Raw genomic sequence first — 17,223 nt, forward strand, 5'->3', positions numbered from 1 at the left:
AGACGCACATGTACCCAAACCCTGCCAAATTACGCGTTTTCTATCCCGACGCGTGCCCCAGCGACACGTGCCCCCCGTGCGGAGACACGACAACACTCACACACATGCTCCAGGAGTGCAGAAACGCTATTGCCGACTCTGCCTCGGACAAGTGGGTCAAGTCCCTCAGAAGCTCACTACTCGCCGACCAGCAATGGGTCGTTCAGTAGGCCCGCGAAGCGGCTGCGAGGTACTCCCCATCGTTCCCTACGTGGGAGACGCCCGCTACGTGATAAGCGCGTCCTGCAGGACCCCAATAGAGTTTTCCAGTCCAGTCAGATAGCTGCCTCATGCAGGCGGAATATTGGCCTATCCCCTTTAGTGGGTGCGGGCCATGGCAGAGGTTTATCATCATCCTCATCAAACCATGGCCTATCCCCTACAGCGGGTTTGTGCCACAGAGGCCTCATCATCATCATCATCGCCGACCTAAGCCTAACCAAGTTCGACGCAGCCGCTCGGTCATAACGCCGGCTGCCGTTGTTGAGATGGGTGTCGAGTTGTCGCGAGCGAGGAGCGGCCTTCGCGAGCTAAGGCGGATGAAATGGGATCCCGATCGAGAAGCCGCACCGCTCAAGACGCTCTACGAGCTGCTCGCGTACGAGGAGCAGCCCCTCCTCTGCGCCGTGGAACCGCTGTCAGACGCCATCAAGCACGGTAAGCCTGGGGATCCGAGGACCATCTTCTGCCACGACATGGGTGGCGGTTACAACGAGGACAGGTGAGTGAATTCGAAGCTTACCACACCCACGTCTGTTCGTTCCTCTTTGCGTCAGCGTCCCACAATTTCTGCTGATACAGTCGTCGTCGAAGTTTAGCGCGCGTCCCATTTTCTTTCTTTCTTTCTTTCTTTCTTTCTTTATTCATTTATTTAAGACAATACACAGATTGTCTTAGGGGACACGGCTGAAGGCAAACATTCGCCTGACTAGGCCGTGCCACCCAACAGTGGCAGCAATATGACAATGGCAAGCAATCAGGAGAGCACACATTAAAGTAGTAGTACACATTTTTAAACACTTGAGTACACAATTCACGTTCCGCACGTTGACGTCACATTTCCCACAGGTTTGTTTTAAGAACAACCTATTTACCCATGAAGCATTTAAGAACGAACCTAAATCACCCATAACCGCAAGACGCCATCTTTACCTTGATGGTGCCCATACGCACTTTGCCACACCGAGGGCAAGGCCGCGTGGGCTAATACGGGAGGTTGTGCGGCCTATGGGACGCTGTGGTTAATTTGCCACTATATTGGCACTAGTTACGCGGGTACCCGTAATTTTAACTACTATGCGACTATTTCTCTACCTTCGGCTCACTGAGATCTATGATTTGATGCCTTGTTCAGGCTTTTACAGCATTACAAAGCTACGAAATTGCCCGTTTTGTTTTTTTTTTTTTTTTTTTTTTTTTATTTGATACTGTTGACCCTCGCTTGAGGGTCGTTACAGGGAGGGAATACAATGTACAACAATGTACAATTTTGTACAACATACAAAATTCATATATCATAATCATCAAGTTGGGTGCTCCTGACAAAAGATGTCGATAGAACGTTCGAACTTGTGCACGTCCGATTGCTCGACAACTTCAGCAGGCAAACCATTCCAAATTTCGATCACCTCAGGAAAAAAAGAAAAACGAAAAGCATCAACACGTGACTCGTAAGGCTTGATGGATCGTGTGTGGTTTGTTCTCGCGCTCCGTTTTCCCGGAGGCTGAATATATCTATTTGATTTAATCTTAAAGTGCCCTTGAATTATTTGAAATAAAAGCTTTAGTCTTGATTTTTTCCTTCGATTTTCAAGTGACTCGAGCCCACATGAGTTCAGCATTTCCGTCACTGAATCCCTTCTTCTGTATCTTGACGAAATAAAACGAGCGGCCATTCTTTGAATTCGTTCCAGTTTATCTTTTAGGACTTTTTGGTGCGGGCTCCAGACAACACAAGCGTACTCCAAGGATGGGCGGATGAATGTTTTGTAAGCTATCAGCTTGACTTCTTTTGTTGCATGTTCCAATTTCTTCCGCAGAAAGTAAAGTTTTTGGGAAGCTGTCGAGCACACATTATTAATATGTTTATGCCACTGCAGATTATGTGCAATTGTAACACCTAAATACTTGAAGGTATCAACTTTTTTTAGATTATTTTTTCCAATATTATAAGAAAATAGCTGCACAGTCTTCTTATTAGTTATATGCGTAAAAGTTGATTTTGTGTAATTAATTTCCATGTCCCATTTTTCGCACCAAAGATGCAAGGAATGAAGGACACGGTTTATTCTAATTTGGTCGGTAGCTTGTGTTATTCGAGAATAAATTAAACAGTCGTCTGCAAAAAGCTTCAATTCTACGGGAGATTCGGTAACCTCGTTAATATCATTAATATAAATTAGGAACAGTAATGGAGCTAAAACCGATCCTTGAGGAACGCCAGAAAGTACTTCTAGTGTAGAAGAAAAACAATCATCCACATGCACAACCTGCCTGCGATTGTTCAAATAGGCTTTAATCCACTTAAGAATGGTTTCGCTAATTCCTGCTCTGTATAATTTGAAAAGTAATTTACTGTGTGGAACCTTGTCAAATGCTTTTGCAAAATCTATGCAAATGACATCTATTTGTTCTTGGGCATCTATGGCTGAACTAAAATCATGTATCGTTTCTATGAGCTGTGTTATGGTAGATAGCCCTCTTCGGAATCCGTGCTGATACTGATAAAAGAACGCGTTATCCTCGAGGAAAGTTAGTATATGTTTACTTATGATATGTTCTAATAGTTTACAGCTGATACTTGTCAGGGAAATTGGGCGATAATTGTTTGCGAGTAGTCGGTCGCCGTTTTTAAAAACAGGTGTTACGACTGCGCACCGCCAATCTTGTGGCAACGAGTTAGTGTGTAGGGACTTTGTAAAGATTATTGTCAAGAAAAATGATATCCACTCAGCGTATCGTTTTAAAAACTGGGTTGGAATCCCATCCGGCCCGCTAGCCTTTTTAGAATCCAAAAGTAACAATTGATTAAACACGCCGGCCTGAGTCACGACCAGGTCTTCCATCGAACATGAGAGGGAGGAAGGCGGGTACGCGTCAAAGTCGTCATTGCTTGGTTTAGAAAAAACAGACTGGAAAAAGTTATTGAAATGATCTGCTATTTTTGTTTTTTCTGTTACTATGTTGTCACTAATTTGAATTCTATTTATTTCCTCTTTGTTGCCACTAAGGTAAAGCCAAAACTTCCGAGGTGCCGTTTTAACGAAGCTACATAGTTTTTTATTAAAAAATTGCTTTTTTGATTCCATCAGAGCCGTTTTTAAACTCTTTCGTAATTTCGATACTTCAGCTGAGCTGTCTTTTCTCCTGCGCAGCCTCTTTATCTTGCGCTTGATGTGTATAATAGGTCGATTAATCCAAGGGTTACGTGGTTTTATTTTCTTTTGTCGAGTTGGAATGAATCTGTCAACGCAATGTTTTATGATATTCTTGAAACGTAGCCATAGATCTTCAACTGGTTCACAATCGCAGGCAAGTTCGAATTCACTATATGACATTTCTAGGAAATCTTGAATGGATGTGTCGTCTGCCTGCCTATAAGCCTTAAATTGCACAGGAACAAAGGGTTGGCCACGAGTGTTTGTTCTGATCGGAATGTGCACAGAAACCATTTTATGGTCAGATATTCCGTCTTTAACAGACACAGTATAGTCACCCACTCTGCCCGAGAGAAACACCAAGTCCAAAAGTGACCGGGATTCGAGTGTTACCCTCGTGTCTTCTTCCACGATTTGTTTAAGATTGTGCGAAAACATTATTTGCAGCAGTGCTTCGGAACTAGAAATTTCAACGTTCCCAGGCATCAGTCTGTCCCAGTTGATGCCCGGCAAATTAAAATCTCCGGTCATTATTAGTCTGGTGGTACGGTTCAAGTGAGTGCATAAGAACATATTAAGGTCATCCAAAAACTCTGGTGAAGTGGCAGGCGGCCTATACACTGCACCAACAAGGTAAGTAACACTCGCATAAGTAATTTTGCACCAAACTGTTTCAGGCAAAGTGCACTCGACCGTTACTGCATCTATAGATCTTTTGACAATGATTGCAACACCCCCACCACGAGTATCCCTGTCCCATCTGAACATCTGGTAATTTGGGGGTACCATACAGTGACTAGGCACACCGTTGTTTAGCCATGTTTCGCTTACGACGAGTACGTGTGGACTTTCTGTCAGTAATACATATTCTAATTCGGTTACTTTGTTAAAAAGGCTACGAGCATTCAAAGGTAAGATTCGTAGCTATGACGGGGTAAGTTCAGCCATTGATTCGCTGGAATTATCCGAGATGTCAGGGCCATCATGCGAGTTGCCTGCTTTTCTAGTGCGTTGCTTGAACTTATCTCGGGAGTTCAGGAGCGAGCGTGTGTTCTTCTCGTTGTCCCATGTGTATAGCTTGTCATTTATTTTGAGCTTGTCGTCGATCAAAAAGACTTTCTTGCCCTGCGCCCTTTCAGCAGAGGCACTTTCCCATAACTTCCTTCGCACCGCTACCGTTTCCTTTGCATAATCATTGCTTACACTAACCGATTGTCCTTTCAGTTTATTGCAGTTCTTTAGCACTTGTTGCTTTTCTCTGCTGTCATAAAATTTCATAATAATTGGCCTAGGTCGTTCTTTGTTCTTTTTCCCTATACGATGAATTTTTTCGACGGTTTTTACTTCAACTCCCAGCGTGTCGTGAAAAATTTTATCTATGACAGCTGCCTTTAACTCCGTCTCTGAATCGCCGATTTTTTCAGAAACACCAAAAACCAGCAGATTGTTACGACGACTATAGTTTTCATATTCAGTCAATTTCCTGGCCTGTTGCTGAACTGTTACCTCAAGATATTCAATTCTTTTGTTCAATTCTTGTATCACTGCCAAGGAATCAGTCAGTCTATCAGTCTTTTCATTAAGTTGACCAATATCCTTGCTGATATTAGTCAACCGGCAGTCAGACGCGGCTTGATTATCAATAATCGTCTGTAACAGTTCAGCTGTCTTAGGCCCGGGGTTTTCTTCTATGTCTCCCGACATCAACAGCATCAGCACGGACCAACAGTCAATAGCAATGCAATGAAGCCTACCAGGGCACGGCAGGACAACTAAAAATCTATTGTCACTATGGTAACAGCAGTCTGTGGATGGGGAACCAACCTGCACAAACAGCAGCAGCGGGTGAGCCATGCTGTCCGCAGGCCAGATGCCGTGCCCTCTGATCTGGTCGGTGTCGCGTCGTTCCTTAAGTAGATCGGCTGCTGGTGACGTCACACCTCGTGGTCGATATCCCTTGAATGTGCTGTTGCTTGTAACGTGGCCCGCGCAAAGCATCAATGGTTGTATCACGGTGATGTTGGTCGTTGATACCGGGGTGGGCGTTGCATGCAAAATCCACGGCAGAACCTGCACAAACAGCAGCAGCGGGTGAGCCATGCTGTCCGCAGGCCAGATGCCGTGCCCTCTGATCTGGTCGGTGTCGCGTCGTTCCTTAAGTAGATCGGCTGCTGGTGACGTCACACCTCGTGGTCGATATCCCTTGAATGTGCTGTTGCTTGTAACGTGGCCCGCGCAAAGCATCAATGGTTGTATCACGGTGATGTTGGTCGTTGATACCGGGGTGGGCGTTGCATGCAAAATCCACGGCAGAACCTGCACAAACAGCAGCAGCGGGTGAGCCATGCTGTCCGCAGGCCAGATGCCGTGCCCTCTGATCTGGTCGGTGTCGCGTCGTTCCTTAAGTAGATCGGCTGCTGGTGACGTCACACCTCGTGGTCGATATCCCTTGAATGTGCTGTTGCTTGTAACGTGGCCCGCGCAAAGCATCAATGGTTTTATCACGGTGATGTTGGTCGTTGATACCGGGGTGGGCGTTGCATGCAAAATCCACGGCAGAACCTGCACAAACAGCAGCAGCGGGTGAGCCATGCTGTCCGCAGGCCAGATGCCGTGCCCGTTAAGAGGTCACGTAGGTTAAGATCACGTAGTTAAGCATCACGTAGGTTAAGATGCCGTTAAGAGGTCACGTAACGTTGCACCGGAAAAAGATTAGCACAAGTGACCGATGACCGGTGCTCTTGTTTCCGTGCACAGTGGTATGCAAAATGCCACGTGATTCATGTTTGGAAGCGGGGGTGTCTGGCACTCTAGTTTTCGGCGTGCTGAGGAACAACACCGTCGCGTGCCGCACTTTATCTGCTCGGGTCGTCAGTCCCTCGTGCTTATCGTTTTCCGCTGCAGCGGTATATAGATAGCCAGATCCCAGATACGCAAAACCGGCAATGAAGTCATGAAAAAATTTGGGTTTTACGTGCCAAAACCACTTTCTGATTATGCGGCACGCCGTAGTAAGGACTCCGGAAATTTTGACTACCTGGGGTTCTTCAACGTGCACCTAAATCTAAGCACACGGGTGTTTTCGCTCTCATCGAAATGCGGCCGCCGTGAACGGGATTCGATCCCGCGACCTCGTGCTCAGCAGCCCAACACCGTAGCCACTGAGCAACCACGGCTGGTGGAAATGAAGTCGCTCAAGAGCACTTAATCCACCAGACAATAATAATTTCCACAAATACCCGTAAATACCACGAAATTTGGCTTAACCTCGACGTCTTCTCCGTCATGCTTTAGGCGCGAAATTCGAGTGCGTTAAAAACCTTCGCTTCAGAATTCCTCAGCCTCACAAAAATGCGAATGGAGCTTTGAGTAATTTTCCAGTCGAAGTCACTTCAGCGTTCCTCCCTTGGCGTGTCTTTACAACGTCATGTGGAGCCTCGTGCGATTAGAAAACTGTAATCTCAAGAAGATGTAAAACTTTAAAAGAACACTGCAACGCTGTCAAAAAACAAAAAGTGGCGACATGGTTGCACTGTCGTGACACATGCCTCGTCTATACAATAACGATGCAAGAAATGAAAATATTGGTACCACTGCAATCTGTCTTCGTGTATAATACGCTCTGATAAGTTCTTATGCTGGAAAGTTACACGCCCTGGTCACAGTGCCTTCTTCCTTTAGCAAAACTTAAACAAGTAGCCTATACACGGTTATCTACACCTATGTTTGCTTGTGAGTCTGTTCAGAGACAGAGAGAATACTTTATTTCACCAGGAGATTCGGACACGTAGGTCCCACGGTTACCGCACGGCCCCATTGTGCTACACGTTTGTGAGTTCACGGCATTCCATGACGTGGGCGGCCAGCTAATAGCCTAGGAATGCAACGAATGTCTCAGCCTAAATTTGGAGCTTTTTTTTACTCATGAGCAGCTCGATTCAAATTTTTTTTTCTTTATAAATTTGAATCAAGAACACACAATGGCAACTAACGAATTCAATGGCTTGCCCACCACTCCCCGATGTGTGGAATCACACTCACATTATATTTGTATATGCAAGGAAATATTTGGTCACTAAGTGGTGCCAGTGGTTCCAGACAAAAAGGTAATGGTTCCGAGCACATTTTTAACTTCAAGAATCTAGATGATGTTTTTCGCGGACCACACCAAACCACAAAAAATGTGTTATTTGAGGAAATCAATTACTTTATTATTATTTCTTTTTGATACAACCTTACGCTTCTCAGCTGGAAATAAACGCGTTCCAATGCAGGGTGTGCGCTGTTCTGGCTCTGTTTGCAGACTGTCGAGAGAATTCAATTCTTCTACACCATTCCGCAAGTTAACAATATGTCTTCCTCAACTCGAATGCGTGTCGGTCGTCTAGAATGGAATTTATAGATTTAACCGCGACATTATAGATTGGGTCCGGAAAAGCTTTCTACGCATATATCTTCACAGCTTTGGTAACACGGGAACTGGGCGTTGTTCTAGCAATGTTCGATTGTTGTCAATGTCCTTGCTTCCCTGCCTACGAAATTGCGCTGACCTTTTGTTATCTCGTTAAAATACTTCACGGTATCATCACCTGCCCTAATCTCCTCAATTGTGTCATGTTTCGTATTCCGCGCAACATGACTATAGAGAACGTAGACAGTCACGGCGACGGCAGAAATGCGCCTGGAGTATCCATACAATTTCTGTCGCAATAAAACGTAGATTGGTTTCTATTGGATATTGTACGAACTTGAGAACATTTTTTTTATAGGAGGCATTTGATAGGCTACATTCATTCATTCACAAAACATTATTAGTGGCCTGAAGCCCGGTCTTTTCAGACCGAGGCGGGCCGCGTCCACGTCGGCACCGTCAGGCCGAGCCTTATGGCGTCATCGTGGACCCTCTGGACAGCCCGTAGCTGATCTTTATAGGAAGAGCTACAGGACTGGAAGTTTTTTCCGGTAGCATCCTCAGTGCTGTAAATTTTTGCACAAGCTAAACTGTCTGTTCAATAAGTACAAATATATACCACATACTCCAATACAAGCCTGTATTGAGAACGAAAGCTTGCCTTTACTGAAATTCTATGGATGGGATACAGTGCTGTCCTCTAGCTTTTGGCATCTGGAGGCAAAGGGAAGAAGACAGGCTGACCTGGTGGGGAAGGAAGGCTGCTTTTTTCATGCACTGCTCCAGCTTTCCGCAGAACGCGAAGTCGACAAGGGTTCGATCGAAGGACTATCTTGCAGTCGACAGGCAATTCTGTCGAGTGGGTCTGTTCCGAATAGGTTTACCGTCGTATTACTGGTGGCTGTGACGTCATCCTGGTATTCACTGTGCGCGTCTGCGCCACTGACACGTGCTGACGTAAGCGCTATGATGCTTTCATTTCCTTTACCCAGTTCTCACAGAAGTCGCATGACCGTTCTGCTTGTATATATTTCACGACGGAACATTAAAGAGGATCCCTCTTTATCACGATGCGACGAGTATCTAATGACAGCGGCAGCGTTGACAAAGCATGTTCCCTGCGCCACTTCTGGTTTTCGCACTTTTATAACAGGTGCTCCAGCGTTGCTGGCGCGTAATGAAATTTCCGCTGGGGCTGGGGCAGGATCTGCACGTATGCTTACATGCGCTACAGGCTGTCACCTTTACACGCTGCAGTTATTGAGATCAAGCCTGTCTCACTTTCGGCGTTGACTGCAACTGCAGGTTCATCCATGGCTGTCATGAGCGGCACGTGTACCGATTCCACCACTGGCAGATTATCGACACGTTCATCTATTACTCCCACCACATGGTCACGATTCCTCCTCCGGGCTGGATTTCGGCTGCCCACAGGCATGGCGTCAAAGTTCTAGGTGAGCCGTGCGGAGCTTCACGGAACAGTTGACTTTTGACATGGTTCAAAAAAAAAAAAGACAGTTTTCAAATTCTGTTTTATTGAAACAAATGTCACATATACCATTTGACCCGCTGCGATTCGTTTCCGTTGTGGAGCCACTTATATATTTGACACTTTTGGTTAATTAAAACATTATGGCTCGCCAAGGGGGCGGAAAAAAATGTGGCTGAACGCATATGCTGAGCGTACATTTACAAAGTGCGAAGAGTCAAGATGTGCACCATTTAAGGTTCACCACGAGACGCGAACTCATGGTCACGACTCTATGAGATTCAGCCATATCCAACCTAGTTTCTTACGAATGCAACTGGCACACTTTTGCACCTACAGCCCCACTATAATACCTATTCAAACCCAGTCAGCTGTGTTCTTATGATTACTAGTAATTATGTTTGGGGGTGTATACTCTATAGATACTAAGGGCGCCGCACAACCTAACGGGCCGAGCTATCGGGTGATGCTGCTGACATGGTGTCCATGGATGCAAATGGCCGCGTGTCAGTTTGTATTTCTCTCCTAGCCATACATCTGTTCAGCACCAGGTGTGTAATGAATTCCTCAAACAACTTCTATTTGTGTTTGGAAGCGCATTTAATTGCACTCTAGAAATCTTCAGATAATTCAAACTGGAGTCTGTGGTTTCTTCAAGCTTATATATATGTATATATATATATATATAAAGTCCGACGACTGTTGTACTTATAGAGGATGAAAGTTCGCTAAAATTCGGGCTTTTCAAATTGCACAGCGATAAACATGCCAGAAAGCTGCTTATTCTTACGTCGCATTTTCTTCTTTCACTATTCCCGGTTTTCAGGAACTTTCATCTTAGGCAAGGACGATGGCATAAATATTGATATGATCAAACGCCTGGATCTCGTGCCCCAGGTTGCAGCCCAGCTAGCACATGTTGCATCCGTGGGCCGGTTTGATGGATGGCTAATCAGCATCGGCTGCGAAGTAGGGAGATGGTTTTTGGTGAGTGGGACACTTTCATTCTTTGTGGTTTCTTTATGAGGTCCTTTGTTACTGGGGAAAGCTTGCCTACTGGTTGGTTGCCTTCGTGCCTTACATCCCCCTTCAGTTGCTGCCTCCGAAGCCAGTGTAGTTACGGTTTCATTCATTAGCTCTATGTCATCATCATCTCTCTGTTCTAAGGCTGCATATTTGTTTGCAAGTGCCAGCCTGAATTTGTCTGCTTTTACCCTTATTGCCTCTAGGTTGACCTGTTTCTTCTTGGCCAATTTTGCTCTTTCTCTCTTCAAATTGAGGGTAATCCTAGCCCTGACTAACCTATGATCACTGCACTTTACCCTACCTATCACTTCTACATCCTGCACTATGCTGGCATCAGCAGAAAGTATGAAGTCAATTTCATTTCTTGTTTCACCATTAGGGCTTTTCCAGGTCCACTTTCTGCTGCTACACTTCCTGAAGAAGGTGTTCGTTATTCGAAGCGTATTCCTTTCTGCGAATTCTACCAGCATCTCTCCTCTAGCGTTCCTAAAATCGACGCCGTAGTTGCCAATTGCTTGTTCACCAGGCTGCTTTTCCCCACTTTTGAATTGAAGTCGCCCATTACTACTGTACACCGAGTTTGCACTTTTCTCATCGCTAATTCAACATATTCGTAAAACTGATCTACCTCCTCATCGTCGTGACTTGAAGTTAGAGCGTAGGCTTGTATTACCTTTAATCTACACCTCTTATTAAGTTTGACTACGACTACCCTATCGTTAATGCTGTAGAATTCGTCAGTGTTGCCCGCTAGGTCCTTATGGATTAGGAATCCTACCCCGTATTGCTTCTAATCTGGGAGACCTCTATAGCAGAAGACATGGCCGTTAGTCAGCACTGTATAAACCTCACCAGTTCTTCTAATCTCACTAAGGCCAAGAAACTTCCCATACAAGCAGGCGACTCCTGCGCTGGGCGATAACATTTGTTAGACGGTGAAACGCGATCACTCGATAAACAAGTACACGTGTCAATACGCATAACATTATCGAGGTGTTGGTTGAGCGAAAGAGGTCATCACACGACCATGTCACTGCTCTATTCGTCAAGCGCGCGAACTGATGTACGATGCATCGGTGTTTGGCATAATCAAAGCGGCGGCATTCTTTAATGATGGCGTCAACAATGGAAACGCTGGTAGAGACAAACCTTCCAAGAATGTGTGCAACTTTGTCATCTCGACTATGTTTTCGTTGGCTTTGCGGCAGAAAGCTAAGACGTCTTGAATAAAAGTCCCACTTGGCTCAGCTGATGTCTTCACGCATGCATTTGATGAATTCCTTCTCGGCCGCGAGCTGTCGACCAAAGTGTTTTCCATATAAATCGTGGATCTTCTGCTTGAAGCTGTCCTAGCCTGTCAGCTCGTGTTCGTGGGTTTGGAACCATACTGCAGGCGCTCCGGTGAGGTAAAGGATAACGCTGAGTAGCATAAAAGTAGGGTCTAACCCTGTCATATAGCACTAATGCGTTCGTAGAGGTCCAGCCAGTCGACGAGGTCGACGCTACCAAGGCCTGAGAAGACGCCAAGGTCTATGGCAACGGAAAGTGTAACAGAAGTTGCTGTGTTACGAATACTGACTATTCGATGCGAAGATTGAACCGAATGAGACATTATTCGATTCGTTAGTCAATATTTTCGAATATTTGGCTACCCCTAAGTTAAGGCGGTTTGAGGAATAGTAGGGTCATGGAGTTATATAATATGGTGTGCATGCAAATATACAAAGATGACAGTTAATGTGCAGCGCCATTGTGCGAACAGTCCCCAAAGCAGTGGAATCACATTTATTTTCAGCCGCGCAGCAGCGTTCCAGTACTGACGGAGTTGCTTAAGGCCGTCACCACAGAAGTACACAAAGCTGTGCCTGGCTCCCTTGTCATCTGGTACGACGCTGTCGACGCCAACGGAAAGGCCAAGCCACACAACGAACTCAACGAAAAAAACTCGTGCTTTCTCGACTTATGCGATGGCATCTTCCTCAACTTCCAGTGGACTGAAGCCATGCTCCAGAGGTCGGCACAACTCGCAGGCAGCCGCAAAGCCGACGTCTACGCTGGTGTTGACGTGTACGCGCGCGACACGGCGTATCCTGGTGGCTTCGACATGTACAAGGTAGTTCGGCATTTAGCGCGGATTCCGATTCTGTTCTGACAGGAGCCATATGTTTTTCAGTAAGGTGAAGCGGTAAACAAGTTCAGTGCTGTTCATGGACTAGAGCTCAATAAGTTAATGCTAAACCGATGTCTCGTTAAGCGTCTCACAAGTGTCTTCTATAGCGATAGAAACATCTGGACAGTTTGGACATGAGTGCTTGCTTGCTCTCCTGTCCTTTCGTGTGCTTTTGATGGAACAAGAGAGAAACTACACATTTTATGTAGATTTATGTGGATTTACAGCACCGTGTGTGTCCCGTCCTCTAGTCTGTTGTCCGGTGTACGTCTTTAGCGCTGTTTTTAAACATATGGAAAAGCACCAACTCGCCCAATCTGCCGTTCTTGTTCACACATATTGTATTCAGCTGCAATGGCGAATGCAAAGTTGCTTACTTTCTTTTGATGGAGAACATACTTGACCAAAGCCTTCCGTCTTCACACGGGTGTAGTAGACCTTAGTAAACCCGCGTTCTCTTCTCTTCAAATGATTATAGAACTGCTACATCAGTTTCGGCAGCTGTTTTCAAAAACTCTCTTTTAGGCTGTTCAGCTGGCTCGTAAGTGTGGCTTGTCAGCTGCTGTCTTTGCGGCTGGCTGGGTCTACGAGACAAAGGAAAAAATCCGTTTTGGCAAAAACCAGTACCGGTAAGTCGCCAAGGTGAAAAATATTGCATTTTCCGTAGCACTATGGTGAAAAGCATGTCCCGAAGAACATATTCCTTGGTCTTTAATAGTGTGTATCTGCAATTTGGTGTGCGTTGAAAAAGAGGCACAGTTCATGACTTTTGTAGGCTGAACTCTTTTGGCCAAGGATGCATAATGCATATATTTCACTTGCTAATTAAGATACAAAACATATCACATTAACTGCTTAATGATTGAAAAAGACGAAAGCGCTCCGACAAGGATTTGATCGTCCTACCTACAGACCCCAAGCCCGATACTTTACGGCTACGCCACGCCAACAGATGAACATGAACGGATAATTTGCCATGTCAAAATCGAGAAGCAGTCTTAGTTTCGCAGAGATACGTCTCGCACGGACATGGTGCCTCTACTACAAAGAAAAATTTACTGTCCGTATTCAGTAGCATGCTCGTAAGTGCCACAACATGGATTTTCACTTGCGATTGGTATTTTAACCACGAAAAAAGTCCGAAATGAACCGCCGACCCGCGACGCTGTATGGGCTGTTACTTCCGATTTTGATAGCCGTTTCTTGTTCTTCACGCGAGGGATATGCAAAGTTTCCTTAGTTCAGTGATGCCTTTCAGTCAACACGTCTATATGTTCGTCAGAGAACCTCAGGCTAGTGCTGGGAGCCTTCGGCGACAGCACATATACCTGTGTTTACGACGCGTCACATCGGCGGTCATCGCTTCTTGGGCTGGCACTGTAGACATAAAGATATCGTTTATTTAAGAACACCGATGCGAAAGCTGAAATATAGTGATTTATCCTTGTTTGACTTCTTGATTCCTGAGCCTAGACGCGCCGATTGCGTGCAGACGGACTCGGCGGACACGCTAGGCCTAAGCTTCGGTGGGGACCGATCTCGGCGCGGGTATATAGCTGGCGGAAGCTAAAATGTGTGTATTTGAGCCTCAGAACTTTTTTTTTACTACAATAGGAAAAGTGGAAGCGCATGAATCACCTCAGCATTGTTATCGGTGCGATAATGTCAATCAACGGTAGGCGTCGAACTCGGGGTCCGTTCGAGCGCGTCTGAACGACTTCTGGATTTCATGTCCACTCCAGAACACTGCGACAACGGCGACAACTCCGAGTCATATGTTACGTGCGAACTACTAAAAAACGCGGCGTCCTCTCCGTTTGCGTGGTTTCGTTCAAGAATTTACCTATCTGCCCAGTCAAAAGGGCAAATTCAAAAAACGAAAGCGATCTTCAGTGTCAAATGCGCATGAATAAACAGGGCAGCTCACGCACCTTTATTGCAAGTTGCGACACGAAATAGAGTTTTATGACCCCAAGATATAGCGGTATTTAGGACAAGAGACTCGTATCAAGCGATCAAATTGTATAAAGCATTTAATATTCAGCAACGCTCATCCTTGCGTACTGGAACCAGCGCGACACAAACACCACCAGCGCAGTTTCCAGTGCGAACCAGCGAACTGCAGCGAGAACCAGCGCCTGTACAGCACAAACCAGTGCGCCCCAGTGTCATGGTAGTGGAACCAGAGTCTCTTCCAGTGTGACCCAGCTCTTATCCAGCGTTCTCACTGGTGTCCCAGTGAGTCCCAGCGAGCGCCAGCGTACCCAGTGCGATCCAGTGACAAAAAAACGCGCTGGTTTCACACTGGAAGGCAATGGAACACGCTGGTTTTTGCAATAGGGATATCATAGAAGTTACAGCTGTATATGGAAGATACGTTCCTTAGTCATCTGAAATCATTACACTTAAAATATGCCTCCTGACGTTTTAGTGATATTTCTTAACTTTCGCACGCTAACTATTTATTATATCGGTATTATGAAAAAAACTTACAGCAGTTACTCCAGACACAGGACATCATTGTGGGGCGTAACGTCATCAAAACTGGGTATGTAGCCACAACACCCGATAAATGGTATTTCAGTTTCAGTTTCCGCAACTGAAACTGAAGAAAATTCTCCTCCCAGATACGTATTGGCATATATGAAGTCGCATGTGTAGCATGCCTATATGTTTAAATGTACGCTCTTCTGACTTCAGCAAGTTACATTCTCAAGCAGTCTTTTACCAGAGCACTGTTATGAGCTGTTGTGAGAGTCAGTTCATGATTAAATAAGTATGATCACTAATTACGTGAGTGAGTTATGGTTAGCAGTAACTTGGCATGCACGCTATTTTGACAGCTTGCGCGTATATGCCAGAATATTCATTTGAGTTCATTCTCGAAATTGTGCATTAGTATTTCGCACTTGTCCTATATATTCAGTGCAACATCCAACTGCAAGGAATATACAAATGTGACGCTTTTAGGAAAGTTGCGTATCTGTGCCTAGATAGTCGCTTTCTAGGAAGCCTAACCGTATACATTTGGTGAACTATGTACTTCTTTACGTTCTCTAAAGATACATTCTCGCTTGATTACATGTAGCGTGGCTTAATATGTTTGTGTATGCGCATGTTATATTTTGGGTAATACCTATATTCTACTGCGCTGGACCTTTTTGTTGAACAATGCTTGTATGTGCTTTCGCCGTTAACTTGTAACTTAATTTTTGCTGGAATCATATATACATTACTGTTCATTGACTGTGTACTTGTTCCACCTTTGTAATACTCCCCACCAAAGGGCCTTAACACCGCGAGGCCCCGCAGTGTATCATTTCTGATACGCTGAATTTGATGCCTAAGAACTCAAACATATTGAATGATGATACAGCGAAATAAATATATAAAAACGGGAATCTTCTTCGCCCTCATAGACGTGCACGCTTACGACGAAAACGGGATATTCTAACGAACGTATTTTCCTTTGGTTTTGGAATTTGTTATAACCAGGGGCGCACTAACGTAAAACTATTCCAAACTTTTCTATTCCAATTCTGCTATCAACCCTCACCGATTGGTCAAAAACTTTTTTTTCGACCACGCCCACTTCACCTGTCTGTCACTCGGCGTCACGAAAACCGCGATACCTCCCCATCTGATACGACGTGTACACACTGATCATGCATGATTTGACAGAAAAAAGAAAAACAGTTATTTCTGATTCGACCCCTTTTCGCCATTAGCCCTCGGCTATTGGTAAAAAGTTTTCGGGCTGCACCCACTTCACCTGCCTGTCACGCGACGTCACAAAACCGCAAGAGCTCACCGCGTCAACGTGACGTGTACGCGATAAAGATGCATTAATATGCCGAACGAAACTGAATTTTCTTCGGAATAGCCGCAGGCTGCCCCGTTCCGAAAGGAATAGAAGATGGCTGCCGCCGATAGCTCAGATGCTGGCTACTCGCACCTGCCGGAGAGCATTGGTGTATTTGCGTATAATAAAGCTTTTTTCGTGGCCGCGTAACGTTTTCGAGCACTTTCGGCACGTTTACCCCCTCATTCTGCCAACTCTTCTTTGCTGAGGGTCCGTCTTAGCGTCACTCTTGAGCTTCCGTTGCATGTCGCCGTGATTTTCGACCAGCCACCGCAAGCTAAGTAAGGGAAAGCCGACCAATCGTAGACGCCGGCACCACCCTCTTCATCCGGTTATCGACTTTCAGTGCAGTGGCTCGGCCCCATCGAATCCCTCTCCACTTAAGCGTTCTCCTCGCCTCTTGTCAGCCAATTAGATACGACAAGCCGCTCAGTGTAGGCAATGTTATTCGTTATTCAAGCAAACAAAAGTGACCTCCTATGAACGAGGACAGCGTTTGATTGGTCTGTTCAGACAACTCTGCGGGTGACCGCCCGGTGCTTGCGTTGGTGGTTACGCAAATTTGACGTCAGGAGATTGGAATAGAAACATATTGGAATAGTTTTACGTTATAGGGCCCCAGTCTTACTGTATTCAGTGCACTGTTACTTGTTGTTCAGCTGCACATTTTTTAATAATTGGTTCATCTGCAGGCTTTGGAATTTTCCGGATGACTGCTGCTCTGAATGGCGTCTCACCAAGTTGCCGCTTTCCACAAGTTTTTGCCAAGGGTTTGGCAGCAAGACGTTTGAAGCTGGCGAGGCATGTCATCTTCATTTAACACCGGTGTCACGTGACCAGCCGCAGCAG

General features: G+C 45.5%; 1 protein-coding gene across 1 annotated transcript; it reads left to right on the forward strand.

Moving 5' to 3' along the window:
* Positions 1-12,767, forward strand: LOC126529432 (cytosolic endo-beta-N-acetylglucosaminidase-like). Its single transcript, XM_050177031.2, has 4 exons — positions 1-760; positions 9,133-9,281; positions 10,143-10,303; positions 12,138-12,767. The coding sequence occupies exons 1-4, from the start codon at positions 330-332 to the stop codon at positions 12,492-12,494; spliced, it is 1,098 nt and encodes a 365-aa protein (XP_050032988.2). The 5' UTR covers positions 1-329; the 3' UTR covers positions 12,495-12,767.
* The last annotated feature ends 4,456 nt before the right edge of the window (positions 12,768-17,223 follow it).

The sequence above is a fragment of the Dermacentor andersoni genome, chromosome 8, assembly GCF_023375885.2.
Source record: "Dermacentor andersoni chromosome 8, qqDerAnde1_hic_scaffold, whole genome shotgun sequence".
Lineage (NCBI taxonomy): Eukaryota > Metazoa > Arthropoda > Arachnida > Ixodida > Ixodidae > Dermacentor > Dermacentor andersoni.